This window comes from Abramis brama (assembly GCF_963993115.1).
Source record: "Abramis brama genome assembly, chromosome: 15".
Lineage (NCBI taxonomy): Eukaryota > Metazoa > Chordata > Actinopteri > Cypriniformes > Leuciscidae > Abramis > Abramis brama.
The window spans coordinates 1,966,668-1,985,608 of NC_139977.1; the positions used below are offsets into that span (position 1 = coordinate 1,966,668).

Here is an 18,941-nt window from a genome sequence, read left to right on the forward strand (position 1 = left end):
ATGTTACAGTCGTAACCTAGATGTTCCCTTTCGAAAGGGAACTCGCACTGCGTCGATGACACTTTGGGGAATGACATACCAACGCCACCATGCTAAGGGGAGTGCATGCCCATTGGCAGTGACAACTGTCAGAACCAGCAAAATTCAAATGAAATGCCAGAACCACTCACCCTCAGGTCACACTGGGCTGTCAGTGACAGCATTCCCTAAGGTCATAGCCCAAGCTATACACTTCACAGGAAAACCTCCATAAACTGTGTTTAATGAAAGGCCTACCTGGGCCTGCTCAAGGGCCTAGGACCACAGCTTCAAATTAGAAGGGGTCCCTTCTAGTTGTGGCTAGGGAACCAGAAGGAGCGCCAGCCAATCACTATTCAGGGGAACATACTCACCCGAAATGCCACCAGGAAGGCCTGACCTGGTGTCATTTACATTGGACACTTCAGTCTGGCCAACTTCCTGTCTGTCCGAAGACAGAGCCTCTGGACACTTACCTTTAGATAACGCATCCAACCCAAGGGACTGCGAAGCTGACAGTGAACCACTCGGCCCGAATCTCAGAGACAGGGTATCCAGGAGAACATGACTCAGCATATCGCTTACAACCTTTGCCAGCAAGGGGAGTTTCTCTGCTTGATCCACAGATCTACCCAGCGCTTGTGTTTCTAAGCAGGAGGCCTGAAAAGGCCTAAGGACTGATCTAACCCGAAGATGACTCAGGAGTCCACGTACTCATACTGACCCTCAGTGAGGGGAGCACATGGCCTGCCTGGTAAGCAAACCAGGCTGTAGGCTAAAAAAGAGATCCCGAGAGGGAACCAGTAACAGAAAAGGGAACACTTTAATCATGCTAGGGCGCAAGCTCACTTCAGAAGTTGCCTGCTAAGGCCAGCTGAACTGATAGCAAGTGGCTACTAGCTGCCAGAACTCAGTATTGCTGGGAAACCACTTACAGGGAGGCCTGGTGAGGCCTACTACCTGATAACCAGTAGGCTGTTTGCTACCTAGTGCCCATACTTGGGATCTCACCTTCAGGGAGGCCTGGTGAGGCCTACTATCTGATAGCAAGCTAAAAAACTGTTTGCTATGAACCCCAACTCCAGGTGTCAGTCCCAAGGTGGCCTGCTAAGGCCAGCTGCCCAGTCCTGGGACTCAGTCTCGGACTGGCCTGTTAAGGCTGGCCGTCTGAAAGTTTTCTTAGGTAGGAAACTGACTGTCATGGACCAATAAGGTTGGGGACTGAGCTTCATTGTGGCCTGATAAGGCGAACCGCATGACAGTGGTCTTACTAGCTGGCAAAAATCACCCACGCTGTTGGGGGTTTGCCTTCTGAAGCTAATTGTCTGATTGGCTAGTGAATTTTAACAGCCAAGCACCCCATGGGCTCAGGGTCAGGGAGGCCTGCTAAAGCCAATGCCTGACCGTCAACACTGCTGGCTGTATACCCCATCACTCGAAAACTCATTTGAGAGGCCTACTCGGCCAGGGTCAGGGAGGCCTGCTAAAGCCAATGCCTGACCGTCAACACTGCTGGCTGTATACCCCATCACTCGAAAACTCATTTGAGAGGCCTACTCGGCCTGAAGCACGCCAGGAGAAGAGAAATCCTCCACCTGCAGCTCACCCTCGTCAGCCACCGAATCGTCTGAGAGGTTATCCCCCTCTCAAGATGATCGACGAGCTCCATATGGAAACTCCATGTTCCTCGTTGCGCTCTCCCTCCGCAGGAGCGGGACCAGAACCACCAAGTCCAGACGCTGAACCCTCTTCACTCAAGAAGAGGGCCAGACGAGAGTGGAGCGTTCTCAAGGGAAAACACTCACAATGTGCACAGGGCACGGGTCCGCACACTTCTGGAAGCATCCCTTAGCTTTCTCAGTGCATTTAATTTTTCTTACCATAATCTCAAGCGCTTAAAGACAGAACAGTCCCTGAAGGCGGAAAGGTGATTGTCATGTTTGCAAGGCGCCCTTATATACTTCCAGGTCGCACGTTAATGAAGTCAGCGGCTTTCGCCAGTTAATATGATTGCCGTGATTTGATAGTGATTTCAGACTCCTGTCACGCCTGAGGCGTTCCCCAAAGCGTCATTGACACAGTGCTATGGCAGAGAGTGACGTTTGTCGATTTTCTGAATTTTTATTTTTATTTTTGCATTTTCTGCAGATTTGGCGTCATAGAATGTGGCTGTCAGTCCTAAACTCTGAGGCGTGAATTCACTCAAATTTCGCACCGCTTTGTAATGCACAAAGCGTCTTATTCTTTGTCTTGTTCACTAGCCACCCACAATCCAGTTTAACCAGCTGTCACACTAAAACACACCGCTTTTCTATGTTAATTATGATTATTACATATTGAGCCTTTTCCACAAAAATCAATACGAGAAACAGAAAGTCAACATAATTTAGTATAAAAACGACGTACGTTTTGGGACATTTTCTTATGATCTCGGCAGCAGTAATTGTTCAAAAGATGATGAAATTATATGGACCTAATGATACTTTAGACCAAATTTTTTTTTAAAAACAGCCAAATGTATTAGTTTTTCTCAAAATATGGTTACCGTTTGGTTCAAACCTTAAATTTATGTAATATTTTTAAAAATATAGAGATATTTAAATAAAGAGAAAAACATTCATACAAAGTAAAAAGATGACTTATTGTAAAGACTATACATTTAATATCATCACTTACCTGTTTATGCATTGTGTTCCTACCATATCGGAGTTTTACCTCAGTTCTGAGCATGGCAAATACATTTTTATTAAACATAAGCCAAAATGTTTTAAAATGTTTGTTGGCTTTTTACAACTTAATTGCACCATAAACAAAACCTAAAAACGATAATTAGCTATAATATGAGTACCATAAGTAGAACTTCCAATGGAAGATAAAGCTAAAAACATTGTGTTCGTCAATGTTAATTTAGTTCACTTAGTCCTGGTTTGACAGACAGGGCTTAGATTAAGCCAGTATTAGGCCTCAGTTCAATTAAGGCATTTAAGTAGCTTTTATTAACGTGCCTTAGAAAAAAAACAAAAAAACATTACGGGTGTGAATCTTGAGACAAAACAATGACACTTACATATTTGAAGATATATCAGTTCAAGTTGCTTTCTACCACAGTTTCGGCCACAGAATAAAACATTTTAAAAGATAATTGCGACTTTTTATCTCACAATTGCGAGTTGTGTTACAATTGTGTTATAAACTCACTTGCAATTATGACTTTATTTCTCAGAATTGCGTGTTATAAAGTCAGAATTGCGAGATATAAACATGCAATTCTGAGAAGAAAAGTCAAAATTGCAAGTTAGTTTATAACACAATTGCGACTTTATATCACTCAATTCTGACTTTATACTTCTCAATTGCGACTTTATATCATGCAACTCAGAAAAGTCAGAAGTGCGAGATGTAAACTCGCTATTGTGAGAGAAAAAGTCGCAATTACCGTTTTATTTTTTATTCTGTGGCGGAAACAAGCTTCTAGTTATAGCTGAGCAAACATTGAAAGAGTCAGTGCAGTGGTCTGGATCACACAGTGCATCATGATTGATTGTTAGTGAAGCAAATGCTGCATTAGCTTCAGTGGAGGACGTGACGTGTGCAAGGCGTGTTTGGGAAGTTCCTCTCGCTCTCAGGTGTTCCCTCTAACCTGGGCAAATCAATGTGTTCAGCTCCACAGTGCTCTTCTTCACATTACCTAAATTACCTCTTCTCATTTGAAAGAATTAAACCCACCTGCAACTGTCAGGAAATCACTCAAACTGCACGTTTGTTCCAGAGAGCAGAATGCAGATGGGCACCAGCATTCAGATGTTTTTCTGAAGCACTGGAGCATCAGCTTGCTGTGTTTAGACTGCTGTCAGCAAACTAACACCAACATCAATGTAGAGGTGATATGACTGATCTGGGGTGTGTTTCCCAAAAGCATTGTTAGCCAACTATGGTCCCAAGTTCTGTCGTTATCAGCAGTTCAACGAGTCTGTGTTTCCCGAAACCATCGTTCTAACGAACATTCGCAAACAGCATCGCAAAGTTGTGTGTTTGGAATGACAGATCTCGATCTGTGCCAAAACATCTAGCATTAATTCGATCTCAAACAGATTCATTTAAAGTAGTTATTACTTCACCACCTGTGTGACATCATTAACCAACGTGGTTGAAAGACCAATATGTTTTCGGGAAACAGTCGTGACTAGCAAGTTGATTTCTTCAAAGATGCATCGTACTGTTATAGTGAAGCAGCGAGTTACAGCGTTTTACCAGAAACACACCCCAGAACGCCAGACTACTGTTGACCTGGGGTCAGACTGAGACATTTGCCTTGTCTGGGCTGTTCTTGTTTGCACACACAACTGTCTGTCAAATGTTTGTGGATTCAACTGCCTCATATTTTAAAAATGTCATCCACAAATCATTGTCATGGAAAAAAATATTGTCACCAAAAATCCTTTTAAAGTGGCATTTCCTTTCTAAAGAGCATACGCTTGAAGCTTAAATCATTCCTGTGTCTCTAACATCAACAAACTGAATTTAACAAATAATGACAGGTTCCTGAACACAGCCTGCAACTGTCAGCCAAACTGAAAGTCCTGCCCCTAAACTGACACCATTGGTTGAGTCATGATTAAAGGGGTGGTTGATTATGATTAATTTTTTTTAACTTTAGTTAGTGTGTAATGTTGCTGTTTGATCATAAACAACATCTGCAAAGTTACAATGCTCAAAGTTCAAAGCAAAGGGAGATATTTGCTTTTAAATAAATCCCTTTTTAAGGACTACAACAAACGGCTGGTAGAGACTACACCACATTCCTCCCGGGTTAGTGACATCACCAACCCTAAAATTTACATAAACCCCGCCCCCAGAACATGATTTATAGATTATCAAGACGGAATATGCTAATCAATGACTAGAAGATAACTACACATCAGCTTCATAAATTAATCAACTAACCATTCAGAAATGTCCTGTTGCTTCTACATGTTGTCACTTCTTCTTGAGTCTCTCCATCTTTGTCTGAAGCCGGTTTGAACATAAAAGGCTGCGCCAGGAGCAGCAGCTCATTTGCATTTAAAGGAACAGACACAAAACGGTGCGTTTTTGCTCACCCTCAAACATTGACAATTTTAACATGCTATATAAAAATATCTGTGGGGTATTTTGAGCTAAAACTTCACATACACACTCTGGGGACATCAGAGACTTACTTTACATCTTGTGAAAAGGGCATTATACCACCCCTTTAACACAAACCAATCAATAAAGGACAGGAAATTAACCAATGAATGCTTTACTTATAATCACTCTGAATATTAAAGTGAGACATGACGAGAAAGTATTTTAACATCCAAATATATATATAAATCAAAGGCAAATACAAACAAGTTTTTGAGTTGTTTAACAATCAGAAATATGAATAAAATAATAAAATATAAAAAAAAGTGCCCCATAATGTAAATGCATAAGCTAACTCCACTACTGGACCAAATGTAAATTTGTATCAAAAACGTGTGTATCAAATGTATTAGTTTTTCTCAAATTATATTATATTATATATATAGTTTGGTTCATACTGTACCTTAAATTACCTTAAATTTCTTTTGAAAATAAGCATGATATTTTCTATAATGTATTAAAAAATAAACAAGCAAAAAACAATCAAATAAATAATAATATAATATAATATAATATAATATAATATAATATAATATAATATAATATAATATAATATAATATAATATAATATAATATAATATAAAGCCAGTATGTGTTCTGCACATAAATGGTGTCAAGCCGAAATACTATTTAAACAAAATTGTTTCTTTTATTTAGTTTTTCTATGTGGAGTTTTATTTGCTTTTAGACAAACTAATAAATTAATGACCAATTGTACTTTTTGTCATTGTGGATGGTAATAATGTCCTTGTGTCTTGCAGAGGTTGTTCAGCTCAGTCTAGCGGACGAGAAGCGTCTGAGCGTCACAACGGTGACCGTCGGCCTGAGCGCTGTGCTGTCCTGTGCCATCCAGGGCACCCTGAGACCACCCATCATCTGGAAGAGAAACGGCATCATCCTCAACTTCCTGGATCTAGAGGATATCAATGTGAGTGCTTCCATATCAAACTGTTGAACATCCCCATTATTGTCCAAGAATAAATGCAGTTCATTAAGAACTCTCCTGTGCCAACATACCCCAATAGCGCTTTAAATGGGTCACATCACAATTGGAACAAATATCATATTATAGGTTATTTAAAGCTAAATTTAAAGAGTTAAACAGTGATGAGCTAAATATGTAGAAGGTAAACATGCTTTGGCCATCAATAGTGGTATAAAACAACATTTAAAAGCTGAGAGCTGACTACAGTACGTTTACATGTGCACCAATAATGTGATTATTTCCAATAATCAGAGTAAAGGGCTTAATCTCAGTAAGATGTCACCATTCTGATAATTCGCTAAGAATCGTGGTTATTTTATTCTCATATACCCTAGTGCACAGCACAGATGATGGACTCACATACAGGCGGTGTGTTACTGGTCAAGCTCTTCTAGCGCACACCGTTTTGTTCTCCAGTATCCAGCCTCAGTCATTTTTCTGGTGACGCACCTAAAAATGTCTACATTTCGATGCTTTTGACCATCAATATACCGCATTATATTCATGTCATGCAACAGTGTCAACATTAACTCAGTTTCTTCAGCACCCCTAAAATGCACTTGCGCACTTTAGTCAAAGTGGAATAGATGCCATTAAAGTGATTACATGCCTTTTTGTTGTTATTAAAATCAGGTTAAGATTGATCACAATATTACCTGTCAGATTTTGGGTAAGGCATGAGTAAAGGACTCAAGATACAACCAAACTAGACCGTAGTGCCGGCATCCGAACACTGCGCTCCACACACAAAACAACTCACGTGGACGGGAGGGCGTTCGTCCTGAGCAAACTCGTGTCAGGGCTCTGTCACCAAACAAGAATGAACCAGAACCCTGGCAGTTACCTAAATCACACTATAATCGCATTATGAGAAGATAAAAAAATGCTTTTGTTATGTTGTGTTGTTGACTCTTATCTAAATGTATACTGAAATATGATGGTGTGGCAGACCAAATTCACAAAGATTTGACATGAATAGTTACTGCTTGAGAAATACACGTTTGTGTAATTGAACTCAAAACCACAAAACACGATGACATCTTTCTGGAGCCCGTTGCATGAAATATTGACCTGATCCTTTCTGGAAACCCTTTATAATGTCTTACGCTTGATGTACAGTGAAGCTCACCTGTAGCACTTTTTGCAACAGCATAACTTGGTTATATGCGTCCTACGTGCAATGGCGTATTTTTACCGTATTTTGGATTAAAAGGGAATGTTGTGGTACTGAGAACACCTTCTCAAGGTGAGAAACCATGCCGAGTTTCTTTCCTGATGTGAAATGATTTCATCCTCCTGTTAATTGGGCAGCTGCTGCATATCTGATAATCATCCAGAGCACAAGGCTCAGTCGGGGGCCAGTTGCATTGATTTTCACCAATTAATCAGTATGTTAGAGAATTGAAGCTCATGCCAAAACAAATTACAAATGTTAATGTTCATTATCAGGACACAAGCTCTGCATTCTGAGGCACACTTTCCGTTTGCAATTACTAAACACATTTGTGTTTCCTCCACTTCATTTTATCATAATGTAATTGTAAATAAGTTCTCAGGAGTCGTGCTGATTTCAAAGGACTGCAGGTTTTGAGAAGCAGACATGCTCGGGGTGGGAACGGGTAGTGTTTAATGAGCTGTGTCCCGCTTGTGTTTAGCTCACCTGCGTTCCTGACAGCATGGGGTTGTGTTTCTGCGCTCACTCATTACAATACTCTAATTGCATGTTAATGAAGTGTTTGCTGAACGCTGCAACACTGACCCAGTCAACGACGACGCGCGGGTCAATGAGAGCGAGCACCGGTGAAGAGTGCTGAGTGAGAGTGGGAATCGGGACGCTGCGGAAGACCACTGTGTTCTTTCCGTTAAACTGGGAAACTAAATACAGTCAAACCAAAAATTATTCAGACACCAAATATAATTTTTTATATAGTTTTGACACTATAATAAATGTATGTAAGTGAGGATAGCAAAATAAAATAAACTGTGACCATATTTTACCCAAAAATTCTTCATACAGTGACTACCAGTAAAATGTATAATAATTTGGTACCAAAATGATTCGGACACTTTGAGCTGATCATGTTTTGCTGAAGTGTTTTTTCTTTAATTGCTAATGCTCTTTTTACACACAGACTGAACACAATGAAGCATTGCTTGGTGATTGGTTGAGCTAAACTAGTATTATCTAATTGTGTAGTTAAATTTAACAGCTGACAGATATTCAACATAATTCATGTGTGAGACAGTCTAACAGAAGGATGGACAAAACCAGTGAAATATCAACTGATTTGATAACTCTGAGTTCTTGTCATATTTTCTTGTCACTCGTGCATTCAGAGGTAACTCAACTGAGTATAATATTTTCAGGTGTCAAGGACACCAGATTCAACCTAAGTCAGGTGTGTAGGGGACAAATCTACCACAGGTGTCTGAATAAATTTTGGTTTGACTGTAAATACGTGATTGTGTCTTGCACCTGATGTTGAAGCATCAGCATGTGTAACTGTGTTTTGATTGTGAGGTCTTAGGCATTGATTGGGTCTGCTTCCTCGGACGGCTTCCCAGGGAAAAAGAAGAGTTTATTCTGCATGCTTCTCGCTGTTGAATGCTCTTTAAAAATGAGGCATATGGTGCCTGTTCATAGCTGTATAGTAGCTAGAGTTTTAGGGTGTACGTACAGTCATTTACAGGTGCTTTCAGTATTTGTTGGTTTCTGTTAAACTGGTCAGTTTGGCAGTTCATGCCGTGAATCATTGATTTCAATCAAACTGATTTCAGTAAATTTGTCAGATAAATACCTTAACCAAGTTCAGTGTTTTGTTCTTCAAATGTTCCCCATTTTTTTATGGTTTAATCGAACTTGTAGGGTCTTTAAAAACAAATATTCCTTCCAGACATCACTTTTGGCCTCTACTGTAATTGGGAACTGGTGTGGATGGAGAAGAGCAGCGGGCCCAGGACTGAACCCTGTGGTACACCGCTGGTTACGGCACAGCATGAGGAGAGTGCCGATTACAAGCTGTTATCCAGATAGGATGTAAAGCAGGAAAGTTTAGATGTGGGGATGATGCTTCACGGGATGTAATGGGAATCTGGCACTCTGTGAAAGAGTTTTAACTTTTGCATTCTGATGCAAGACATCTGTTGACCAATGAGAAGTTCACACAGGCGAGTTCAGTGCTACATTTTAATGTTGCGTTTTTTTATTTTTTTTATTTTAACTATTTATTAAAAGAATGAATTTATATGTGTCTAATAAGGAGAAGGGATTTTTAAATTGCAATTTTTTTCTTTTATTACGTCATGTCCTTTGAACGAGCAAAGCATCTGATCTTACAAAACTCTATTTGAAGGAAATAATCCTGAAAACAGAATGAGATTTTTAAATTTGGTTGAATTTCTATGAATGTCTAATAAAACTTTATGTAGACTGAACAAACCAGACAGCAACAAATTGTCCATTGTCCAAAACACATCTGGTCCATGTGGATTCCACGCATTCCAGATCTCTGGGCCGGATCTGGGCTGGTTGCTGTCTGGGAAGTGTCCTGATATTAATCTGAAATATGTATATATATATATATATATATATATATATATATATATATATATATATATATATATACATATATATATATATATATATTGTATATACATATATATATACTGTGTGTGTATATATATATATATATATATATATATATATATATACTGTGTATATATATATATATATATATATATATATATATATATATATATACATATATATATATATATATATATATATATATACAGTATATATATATATATATATATATATATATATATATATATATATATATATACAACAAATATCCCTTCCAGACATCGTATATATATAAAAAAAAAAATATATGCCATATATTTAACAACTAGTTTCTGAAATACACACAGCATTCCATTTGAAGCAGTGAGGATGTTTTTCAGGCGATGCTGTGTGATGTAAAACTCAGCAACACAACACAACAGTGACCCGGGAGTAAATGAACTGCTGAGAGTTCAACAGAAGAAGCTCTAAATTTTAGAAAGGCCGAGCCAGTGTCGTGACCTCAATCCAGATGCAGTCTGTTGTGTGGTCTGAAGTGAGGAGGAGCGGCTCCAGAAACATTTAGTAGAGGAAATTGCCAATAAAAAGCTTATCTAATGTTTTATTCGTTTAAACAGTATCAAACAGTTCCTTCAGTTCACCCCTTTACCGCTTTAGAGATAAATTGGCAGTTGTGTGACGAACACTCGTCTCTGGTTCTAAATCTAATGGCAGCTAAATTTCCCAAGTGTTTCTGTGTTTTCCGATCATTTTAATTAGGTGTTTATTAACTGTAGTTTTGGTGCTGTTATTTCGGTTAAACCTCATCACAAGACATTATCTGACAATTGATTTAAAAATTTGAATGACAAACTCTTTTACAATTACATTTCATCAGAAAGTGGCAGGCAACACAGTGATGAAAACCGCTACGAGTCCTCCGTATGCAGAATAATATCGGCCTTACGGCGGAGGTGAAGTATTATCAGTCACATAATCTATATTTAATAAAAAAGTAATTAGTTTTTGTCGTTGGGTTTGCACAGCATCCGTGTCCTTGGACGAGACTCACTTCTGCCCTCTTCATCCTAAAACTTTAGCACTTGGAGGCAAAGTGGTGTTTTTCCAGGAGCTGATCATCCATCTCGCTGGATTAGTGACGACCTCCTAAACAAACAAATCGCAGTTTTGTTCCCTGTACGGCAGCCGAGCCCTTTTCAGTGCGCCCTATAAAGCTGCAGGTGTGTTAGGGTTTAAGAGCGAGCTTCCGTGTCCTTAAATCATTTACCCTCGGCAAACTCATATAACTACAAAACAGTTTAATGTTTTAATCCCCCTTGAGTCGGCCCAAAACCCCAGATGAGGGGACGCATCCTCACAAAACCACAACAGGCTTCATTAATCACGCTAATGCTGGCTATATTTTTAACCCTTACCATTTATCAGCCTGAGAGAGCATGACAGTGAGGAACAAACCCCTTCTCCCGCTCGCTCATGGGACGCCACTGATTCATAGTCTTATTCATCCCATGCCTTCCTGTTGTTTTATTCTCCGTCTCTTTATTCCCGTTCACTTAGGACTTTGGCGACGACGGCTCGCTTTACATTACGAAGGTGACTACGATTCACATGGGGAACTACAGCTGTCACGCAGACGGCTATGAGGATCTGTCCCAAACCCACGTGCTCCAGGTGAATGGTTAGTAGTAGAATCTTTCATATCTCACCTTTGCTTTTCATGAACTCTGTTTTAATATTTGGAAAGGTTGTGAAATGGATGACTAAAGTTGTGTACCTTTTTTTTTTTTTTACGGTGTCCACTTTATTTTACAGTCCTGTTGCCCCTATGTACATACTATCTACTTATTATAGTAATTACAATAACTGAGTAAAAACTTACCCTGAACCTACCCCTAAACCTAACCTTAACCCATGTAGTTGCCTTATATTAACCAGTACTTTCTTAGGTACGTACACTGCAAGTACACATAAGTGCACATACTGTAAAATAAAGTGCAACCATAAATCACTATAGTAATTGCAAAAACAATCTAAAGGTTAAGCGTGGCAGTAATACCGTATGATTTGCACTGCATAAAGGCTACGTCCACATCTATCCAGAAAGATTTGAAAACACATCTTTTCATGTGTTCATTTTCATCTTTCATTACGTTTACATCTCATCAGAATAAACTCCAGAACCTGGAGAAGGAAAAGGAACTGCAGAACATACATTTTATGGTAGTAAAGAAACTATGTAAGGTAGTGGCCAAAAACTGATGTCTGGCCTAGGAAAAAAAAGAAAAAAAAGTTGATTTTGTAAGCATATTGCGTATTTGTGCATATTTTATTTGTGATAATAACGTGCTGAAACATACCAAATTGTGCAGAGAATTTTTGGTGGCCAGGCTGTCATACAAAGAGAATAAGGAACGCATAACTGATTATGCTGTAGTCAATGTAGTATGCTTTTTCTTTTTTCTTGTGCGCTTTTTTTTTTATTTTTTTTTTGCATTGTAAAATAAAAGCTGTACCTGTAGTTTGCCTTTTTTTTTTTTTTTGCCAAATAATTCTGTCCTATAAATACCGTAACCAAGTTTAGTGCCTCATATCTGAGCCTGGTTTCTCCCAAGGTTTGTTTTCTCCATTCTGTCACCTGATGGAGTTTGGGTTCCTTCCCACTGTCGCCTTTGGCTTTTGTCTTGCTTAGTTGGCTACAGAGAGATGGGGAAACTAGCACATCATTTTAGAAAGGAAACCCTGCTTTAGTTACGCCAAGGAAAGAAGGTTTAGTGCAGTGGGTCTGAATACAAATATATATATATATTTGTTGGATTTCAAACCTTTTTTGAAATTGTGTTGATAAAGAAAATAGTTTTCATCTTTAGGTTGTTCAAACCTTTAATTACAAGGCATAATTTTTCATTGAGGGAGATGAAGGGATATAAACAAACACTGTATTGAAACAAAGATAACAATCCTTTAATATATTTGCGAGAGAAAAATACTGGGAGAATTTTCAATTAACAGGGGCCAATAAGCGTGATTGTTCTCAAGCTTGTTTTGTCAGTAGAGTCGCTCTAATTGAAGAGAGATACCGCTGAATGAAGAGCCTTGAGCGGGACGTGTGTTTGCTGCTCAATCCCCCACCTCATCTCTCATTCGTGTCATTAAATGACCATTTCTGACTAACACAAAGCAGGGAATCCTAAATAAAGCAATTGTTCTGGAATTGAATGACTTTCTCTGTTGTTCACAGTCTCTTTTTTTTTGGTCTCTTTGTCCTTCTAGTGCCTCCAGTAATCCTGGTGTATCCGGAGACTCAGGCCCAGGAACCCGGTGTTGCTGCCAGCTTGCACTGCCATGCAGATGGTCTTCCAAACCCCAAACTCTCCTGGCTGAAGAACGGCCTGGACCTGCAGCCACACGCATCCAAGCAGATCGCGCTTCTCGGTACGACCCTCAGCCCTTCCTCTTGGGAATCAGATAAATCAAATCAAATCAAATCAAGTATATTTGTATAGCGCTTTTCACAATACAGATTGTATCAAAGCAGCTTCACGGCATTAAATTAAAATAAAATAATACAACAAGGTTTGTTTCTAGTGGAATTTATTGATTGATAAAATAAAATAAAATATCCCCAAAATATCCCCAACTGAGCAAGCCAAAGGCAACAGTGGCAAGGAACCGAAAAAACTCCATCAAGTGACCTAATGGTGTCCTAAAACTCCATCAGGTGACCTAATGGAGAAAAAAAAACCTTGGGAGAACCCAGGCTCAGTCGGGACCAGTTCTCCTCTGGCATTTATGAACTAGAGGCCGGATTGTAGTTTGAACTGTAAGATTAAAAATATTATATGAATGCCTGGCCGAAAAGATGCGTCTTTAATCTAGTTTTAAACTGGGAGAGTGAGTCCGAGCAACGAACAGTATCAGGAAGGCTATTCCAGAGTTTCGGAGCCAAATGTGAAAATGCTCTCCCTCCTTTGGTTGATCTGGATATCCTAGGTATGACCAAAAGCCTCAAATTTATTGATCTTAAAGAGCGCGATGGATTATAGGGCAATAGAAGATCCGTTAAATAGACTGGAGCTAAGCCGTTTAGGGCTTTATAAGTCAGTAGGAATACCTTGTAATTAATACGGAACTTTATAGGTAGCCAATGTAGTGATGATAAAATCGGTGTTATATGATCATATTTTCTTGATCTAGTAAGAACTCTAGCGGCTGCATTTTGGACTAACTGTAGCTTGTTTATTGAGGATGCAGGACAACCAGCTATTAAAGCATTACAGTAATCTAGTCTCAAGGTCATGAATGCATGAACTAACTTTTCTGCATCAGAAACTGATAGCATATTACGTAGCTTAGCAATGTTTCTAAGGTGGAAAAAGGCTGTTTTTGTAACATACGAAATATGATTTTCAAAAGACAGGTTACAATCGAGTATAACACCCAGGTCTTTTACTGTAGAGGATAAAGTAACAGGACATCCTACGATGTCAAAGTTGTATTGTGAGAGGTTCTGTGGGCGGTTTTTTGAGCCGATAAGTATTACCTCTGTCTTGTCTGGATTTAATAAAAGAAAATTACGCGTCATCCAATCTTTTATATCTTTAACACACTCTGTCAATTTGGATAATTTAGCGTTTTCATCCGGCCGTGATGAAATATATATTTGAGTGTCATCAGCATAACAATGGAAACTAATTCCATGTTTCCTTATAATATTTCCAAGTGGCAGCATATATATTGAGAATAACAGAGGGCCTAACACAGATCCCTGCGGCACTCCATAGTTTACTGGAGTTATGATTGATTTTTCTCCATTCAAATAGACAAAATGGTAGCGGTCAAGTATGATCTAAACCAGCTTAATGCTTGTCCTTGAACACCAGTATAATTTTGTAGTCGATCTAAGAGTATTGTATGATCTATAGTATCGAACGCAGCACTAAGATCAAGTAAAACTAGTATTGAGATGCAGCCTTGGTCAGAAGCTAAGAGTAAATCATTTGTGATTTTAACGAGCGCAGTTTCAGTGCTATGATGCGGCCTGAATCCTGACTGAAACTTTTCATAGATATCATTTTCTTGCAAGAAAGAGCCCAGTTGGGCAGACACAACTTTTTCTAGTATTTTAGACATAAATGGAAGATTTGAAATGGGTCTATAATTTGCTAGATTATTATGATCTAATTGTGGTTTCTTAATGTGAGGTTTTATAACTGCCAGTTTAAATGTTCTTGGAACATGACCTAAAGATAAAGATGAGTTAATAATATTGAGGAGAGGCTCTTCCACTACAGGTAACACTTCTTTCAGTAGTTTAGTTGGTATAGGATCTAATAAACATGTTGTTGTTTTAGATGAAGTGATAAGTTTATTTAACTCTTTTTGTTCTATAGTTGTAAAGCACTGTAATTGTTCTTGCGGGGTGATAATTGAGGCTGAATTATAAGGCGCGATTGAGGATTGAACGTTTACAATTGTGGTTCTGATGTTTTCTCAGTGAAGAAGTTCATGAAATCATTACTACTAAACTGTAACGGGATATTTTGTTCAGGTGACATCTGTTTATTTGTTAGTCTAGCCACGGTGTTAAATAAAAACCTAGGATTGTTTTGGTTATTTTCTATTAGTTTGCGGAGATGCTCAGCCCTGGCCGCTTTTAGGGCCTTTTTATAACGTGACATACTGTCTTTCCATGCGATTCTAAAGACCTCTAAATTAGTTTGTTTCCATGTAAACTTTGAAAAGAAGGATAATGGCACGGTCTCCATGCTAGCTACACTAATAATAGTAGTAAGGCTTTCCTCTGTGTACTACACATATCCATAGAAAGTACAATTTTGCCTGTATTATTGGTGTCCCCTTCAAAAATTGCTCTTGAGGAAAGTTATGTTAATTGTCCCCCCCAACATTTAGATGAAATTTACGCCCCTGGTCTTTCCACGCGATTCTAAAGACCTCTAAATTAGTTTGTTTCCATTTACGCTCTAAATTACGGGTTTCTCTCTTTAGAACATGCGTAGTATTGTTGTACCATGGTGCTTTAATTTTCTCTCTGACCTTTTTTAATTTAATGGGTGCAACAACATCCAATGTTCTAGAGAGAATGGTGCTCATAGTGCTAGTTAATTCCTCTAGTTCATCTGTTTGTTTGGGTTCAGGCAGCAGCTGAGACAGATTAGATAAGCAATTTGAGAAATTATCTATGGTGGATGGAAGGATTGTTCTGCCTGGTCGATAACGCGGCGCAGCATGACATATTACAGCAGTACGTAATATGCAAGTTACCAAGTAATGGTCAGTGACATCATCACTTTGTGGAATGATATCTATATCGGTTGGATCGGTTCCATATGATATAATTAAATCGAGTGTATGATTAAGACGATGAGTTGGTCCGGTGACGTTTTGCTTGACCCCAAAGGAATTTAATAAATCTATAAACGCAGCCCCTAACGCATCATTTGAATTATCTACGTGTATGTTAAAATCTCCAACAATTAATGCTTTATCGACATTGACCAATAGATCTGAGAGAAAATCTGCAAACTCTTTTAGGAAATCAGCGTAAGGCCCAGGCGGTCTATATACGGTAGCCAAGGCTAGAGATAATATGGATTTTTTTCTAACATCTAAGAGCGTAACATTTAGTACAAGTACTTCAAACGAAATAAACTTATAACCCGTTTTCTGAGTAACATTGAGAATATCTCTATAGATTGTTGCAACATCGCCGCCACGACCAATCAGACGGGGCTCATGCTTATAGGAGTATCCAGATGGAGTAGACTCATTTAGACCAAAATAATCATTTGGTTTAAGCCAGGTTTCAGTAAGGCAAAGTACATCAAAGCTATTATCTGTGACTATTTCATTTACAATAACTGCCTTAGGTGTGATCTAATGTTTAGAAGACCTAGCTTTAAAAATTGTTTTTGTTTACTAATAGCAACATTTTCTGTTTTAATAACAATTAGATTTTTCCTAGATCCTGCAGTAGAATTATTATTTGATCTCACTAAACGAGGAATAGACACAGTTTCTATGCAATGTTCTACACTAGTATTTATATCATTTAAATTGGTGCAGGAGAGACTATGATTTGGACTTTTGGTTACTAGTCATCTAATGGTATTTAACATTTTGGAGATGTTATCCGACAGAAGATCCGCTCCGAATCTGCTTGGGTGTAAGCCATCGGCACGGAAAAGCCTAGGACGCTCCCAAAACAGATTCCAATTATTTAGAAAGAGCAGTTTCTGCTTATTGCACCATGACATTAACCATTCATTTAGCGAGAATAGTCTACTAAACTTTTCATGTCCTAGTCGGTACGTGGGAAGCGGTCCTGACACAATGATCGTTATTTCAGGCGATGTGCTGCGTACCGTATCGATCAGATTCCTGAAGTCTTTCTTCAGAACCTCTGTCTGGCGCAGCCTGATGTCGTTCACTCCCGCGTGCAGGACCACAGTTCCGACGCGCTCGTTCAGAATCTCGGGAACGCGAGCAGCGATTTCAGAAACACGAGCACCAGGAAAGCAGTGACTGTGCACCTTACTTTTACCTAACGTAGCGTGTACGTGCCGAACGATGGAATCGCCGATGATCACAGCATCGCGTTCGGTTTCGCGAAGAGGGGAGAAGCGGTTCTGTGTGGATAACTCGAAAACCAGGAGGGTCGGAGAGAGTCTTGGTCTAGACCTGACTCGCATCTTCCGCTGCGGAACCATCCAGGCTTCGTGGTGGCGTGTTGGAGCCAGAGTGAACGAGACCATGGCTGATCGCGATCGCGACCTCGGCGCTCGGGACCGATGCTGAGTAACGCACGGAGTAGACGAGGTCGGAGTCAGCGGGTTAGTAACGTTAATCACTGATTTGTGTGCATCGGCGCGTGATGTTTCAAGAGCTAACCGCCGGTCTATCAGCTCGGCCTGTCTCACTAAAAGGTCGTGGATCTGTTTCTCAACAGCTTCCAGCTCAGACTGCAACGCGTGCAGCTCAAATGTGTCCTCACCTGCACCAAGAGGTAGACTACTTACATCTGATATATTCGCCATGTTTGTTTGTAAGTGAGTGTGGAGAAGACGCGTTCAGCCGTGATCCACGGACGTAACCTATAAGAGTATCCGGCGTTGGATCACTAATAGGCTAGAGACGCGTCTGCTCAGTCCGCGTTGTAACTATGAGGTTTGAGCAGTAGTGCTTCTCAGTGAGGAAAAGTAGAAAATGTTCGTTGTAAGTGAGTTTAAAGGGAAAAATCAAGAATTATAAATCAAATCGATAGAGCTCCAAAGACAACAACGCGTTCAGACGCGACGCATGCGCATAAAGACAGACAGCACTCCAAAAAGTTTCACTACGATTTACTAACAAAATTTGGTGAAACCAGAAAAACTCATTTTTACACTTAGAAATATTGATTCAATTTTAAAGCAATGAAATCAAATACATACACTGTATGAACTGAGTAAATGTAAGTAAAAAATTAAGTAGATCTGAGTAACTGCATCTGGTACATTAAAGGGTAACTCTCGCCAAAATGCAACCTAGGCTCTATTTGTTAATCTACTCGAGGCAAACTTTCATTAAAAGCATAATTAGAATGGAAACGCTACTTTTAAGTTTGACTGTATTTTCGTTTTAGGTTAAATGCCTTGTGAATGGGAGTGAATGGGGCACTACTATGATAGCATCAAAAATCGCTATTTTTAAAACACTAAGAAGGCTCGACACAACATAAAACTGTGCTGGAAGTATCACCAGGGGCTCTACACATGAACTCCAGCATTGAGAACAGTGTGTGTGTACACAGAGTTTACTAAAAAGAAAGATTTTGTCCGACTCACTTTATCAGTTAGTGTTTCCATCCGCCGGCATTTTGACAGTCAAAAATAGTCGATCTCCATAACAGGGAGGAGGGTAAAGATGGAAAGCTCCTAAAGCTTAGTTCAATATGAATTCACGGATAATTTGTTATTTTGTCGATAGTGAAAATCAATATTGACCTTGTATTTGAAAAGGATCCTCATATAAGAAACAATACTAAAAATTCAGAGTCAGTTCTTTCGCATTCGGAGATCGACTATTTTTGACTGTCAAAATGCCGGTGGACAGAAACACAGTGAGTTGTTTAAAATCTTTATTTTTAGTAAACTCTGTGTACACACACACTGTTCTCAATGCTGGAGT

The 18,941-nt window shown here is 39.2% G+C and overlaps 1 protein-coding gene across 1 annotated transcript in view; it reads left to right on the plus strand.

Annotated features, from left to right (window-relative positions):
* fstl4 (follistatin-like 4) overlaps positions 1-18,941 on the plus strand; it is a 225,109-nt gene that overhangs the window by 180,324 nt on the left and 25,844 nt on the right. The window contains exons 7-9 of the mRNA XM_084137849.1: positions 5,946-6,112; positions 11,313-11,433; positions 13,026-13,187. Of these exons, the coding sequence (XP_083993975.1) occupies positions 5,946-6,112; positions 11,313-11,433; positions 13,026-13,187 (450 nt within the window). The remainder of the gene's footprint in view (positions 1-5,945; positions 6,113-11,312; positions 11,434-13,025; positions 13,188-18,941) is intronic.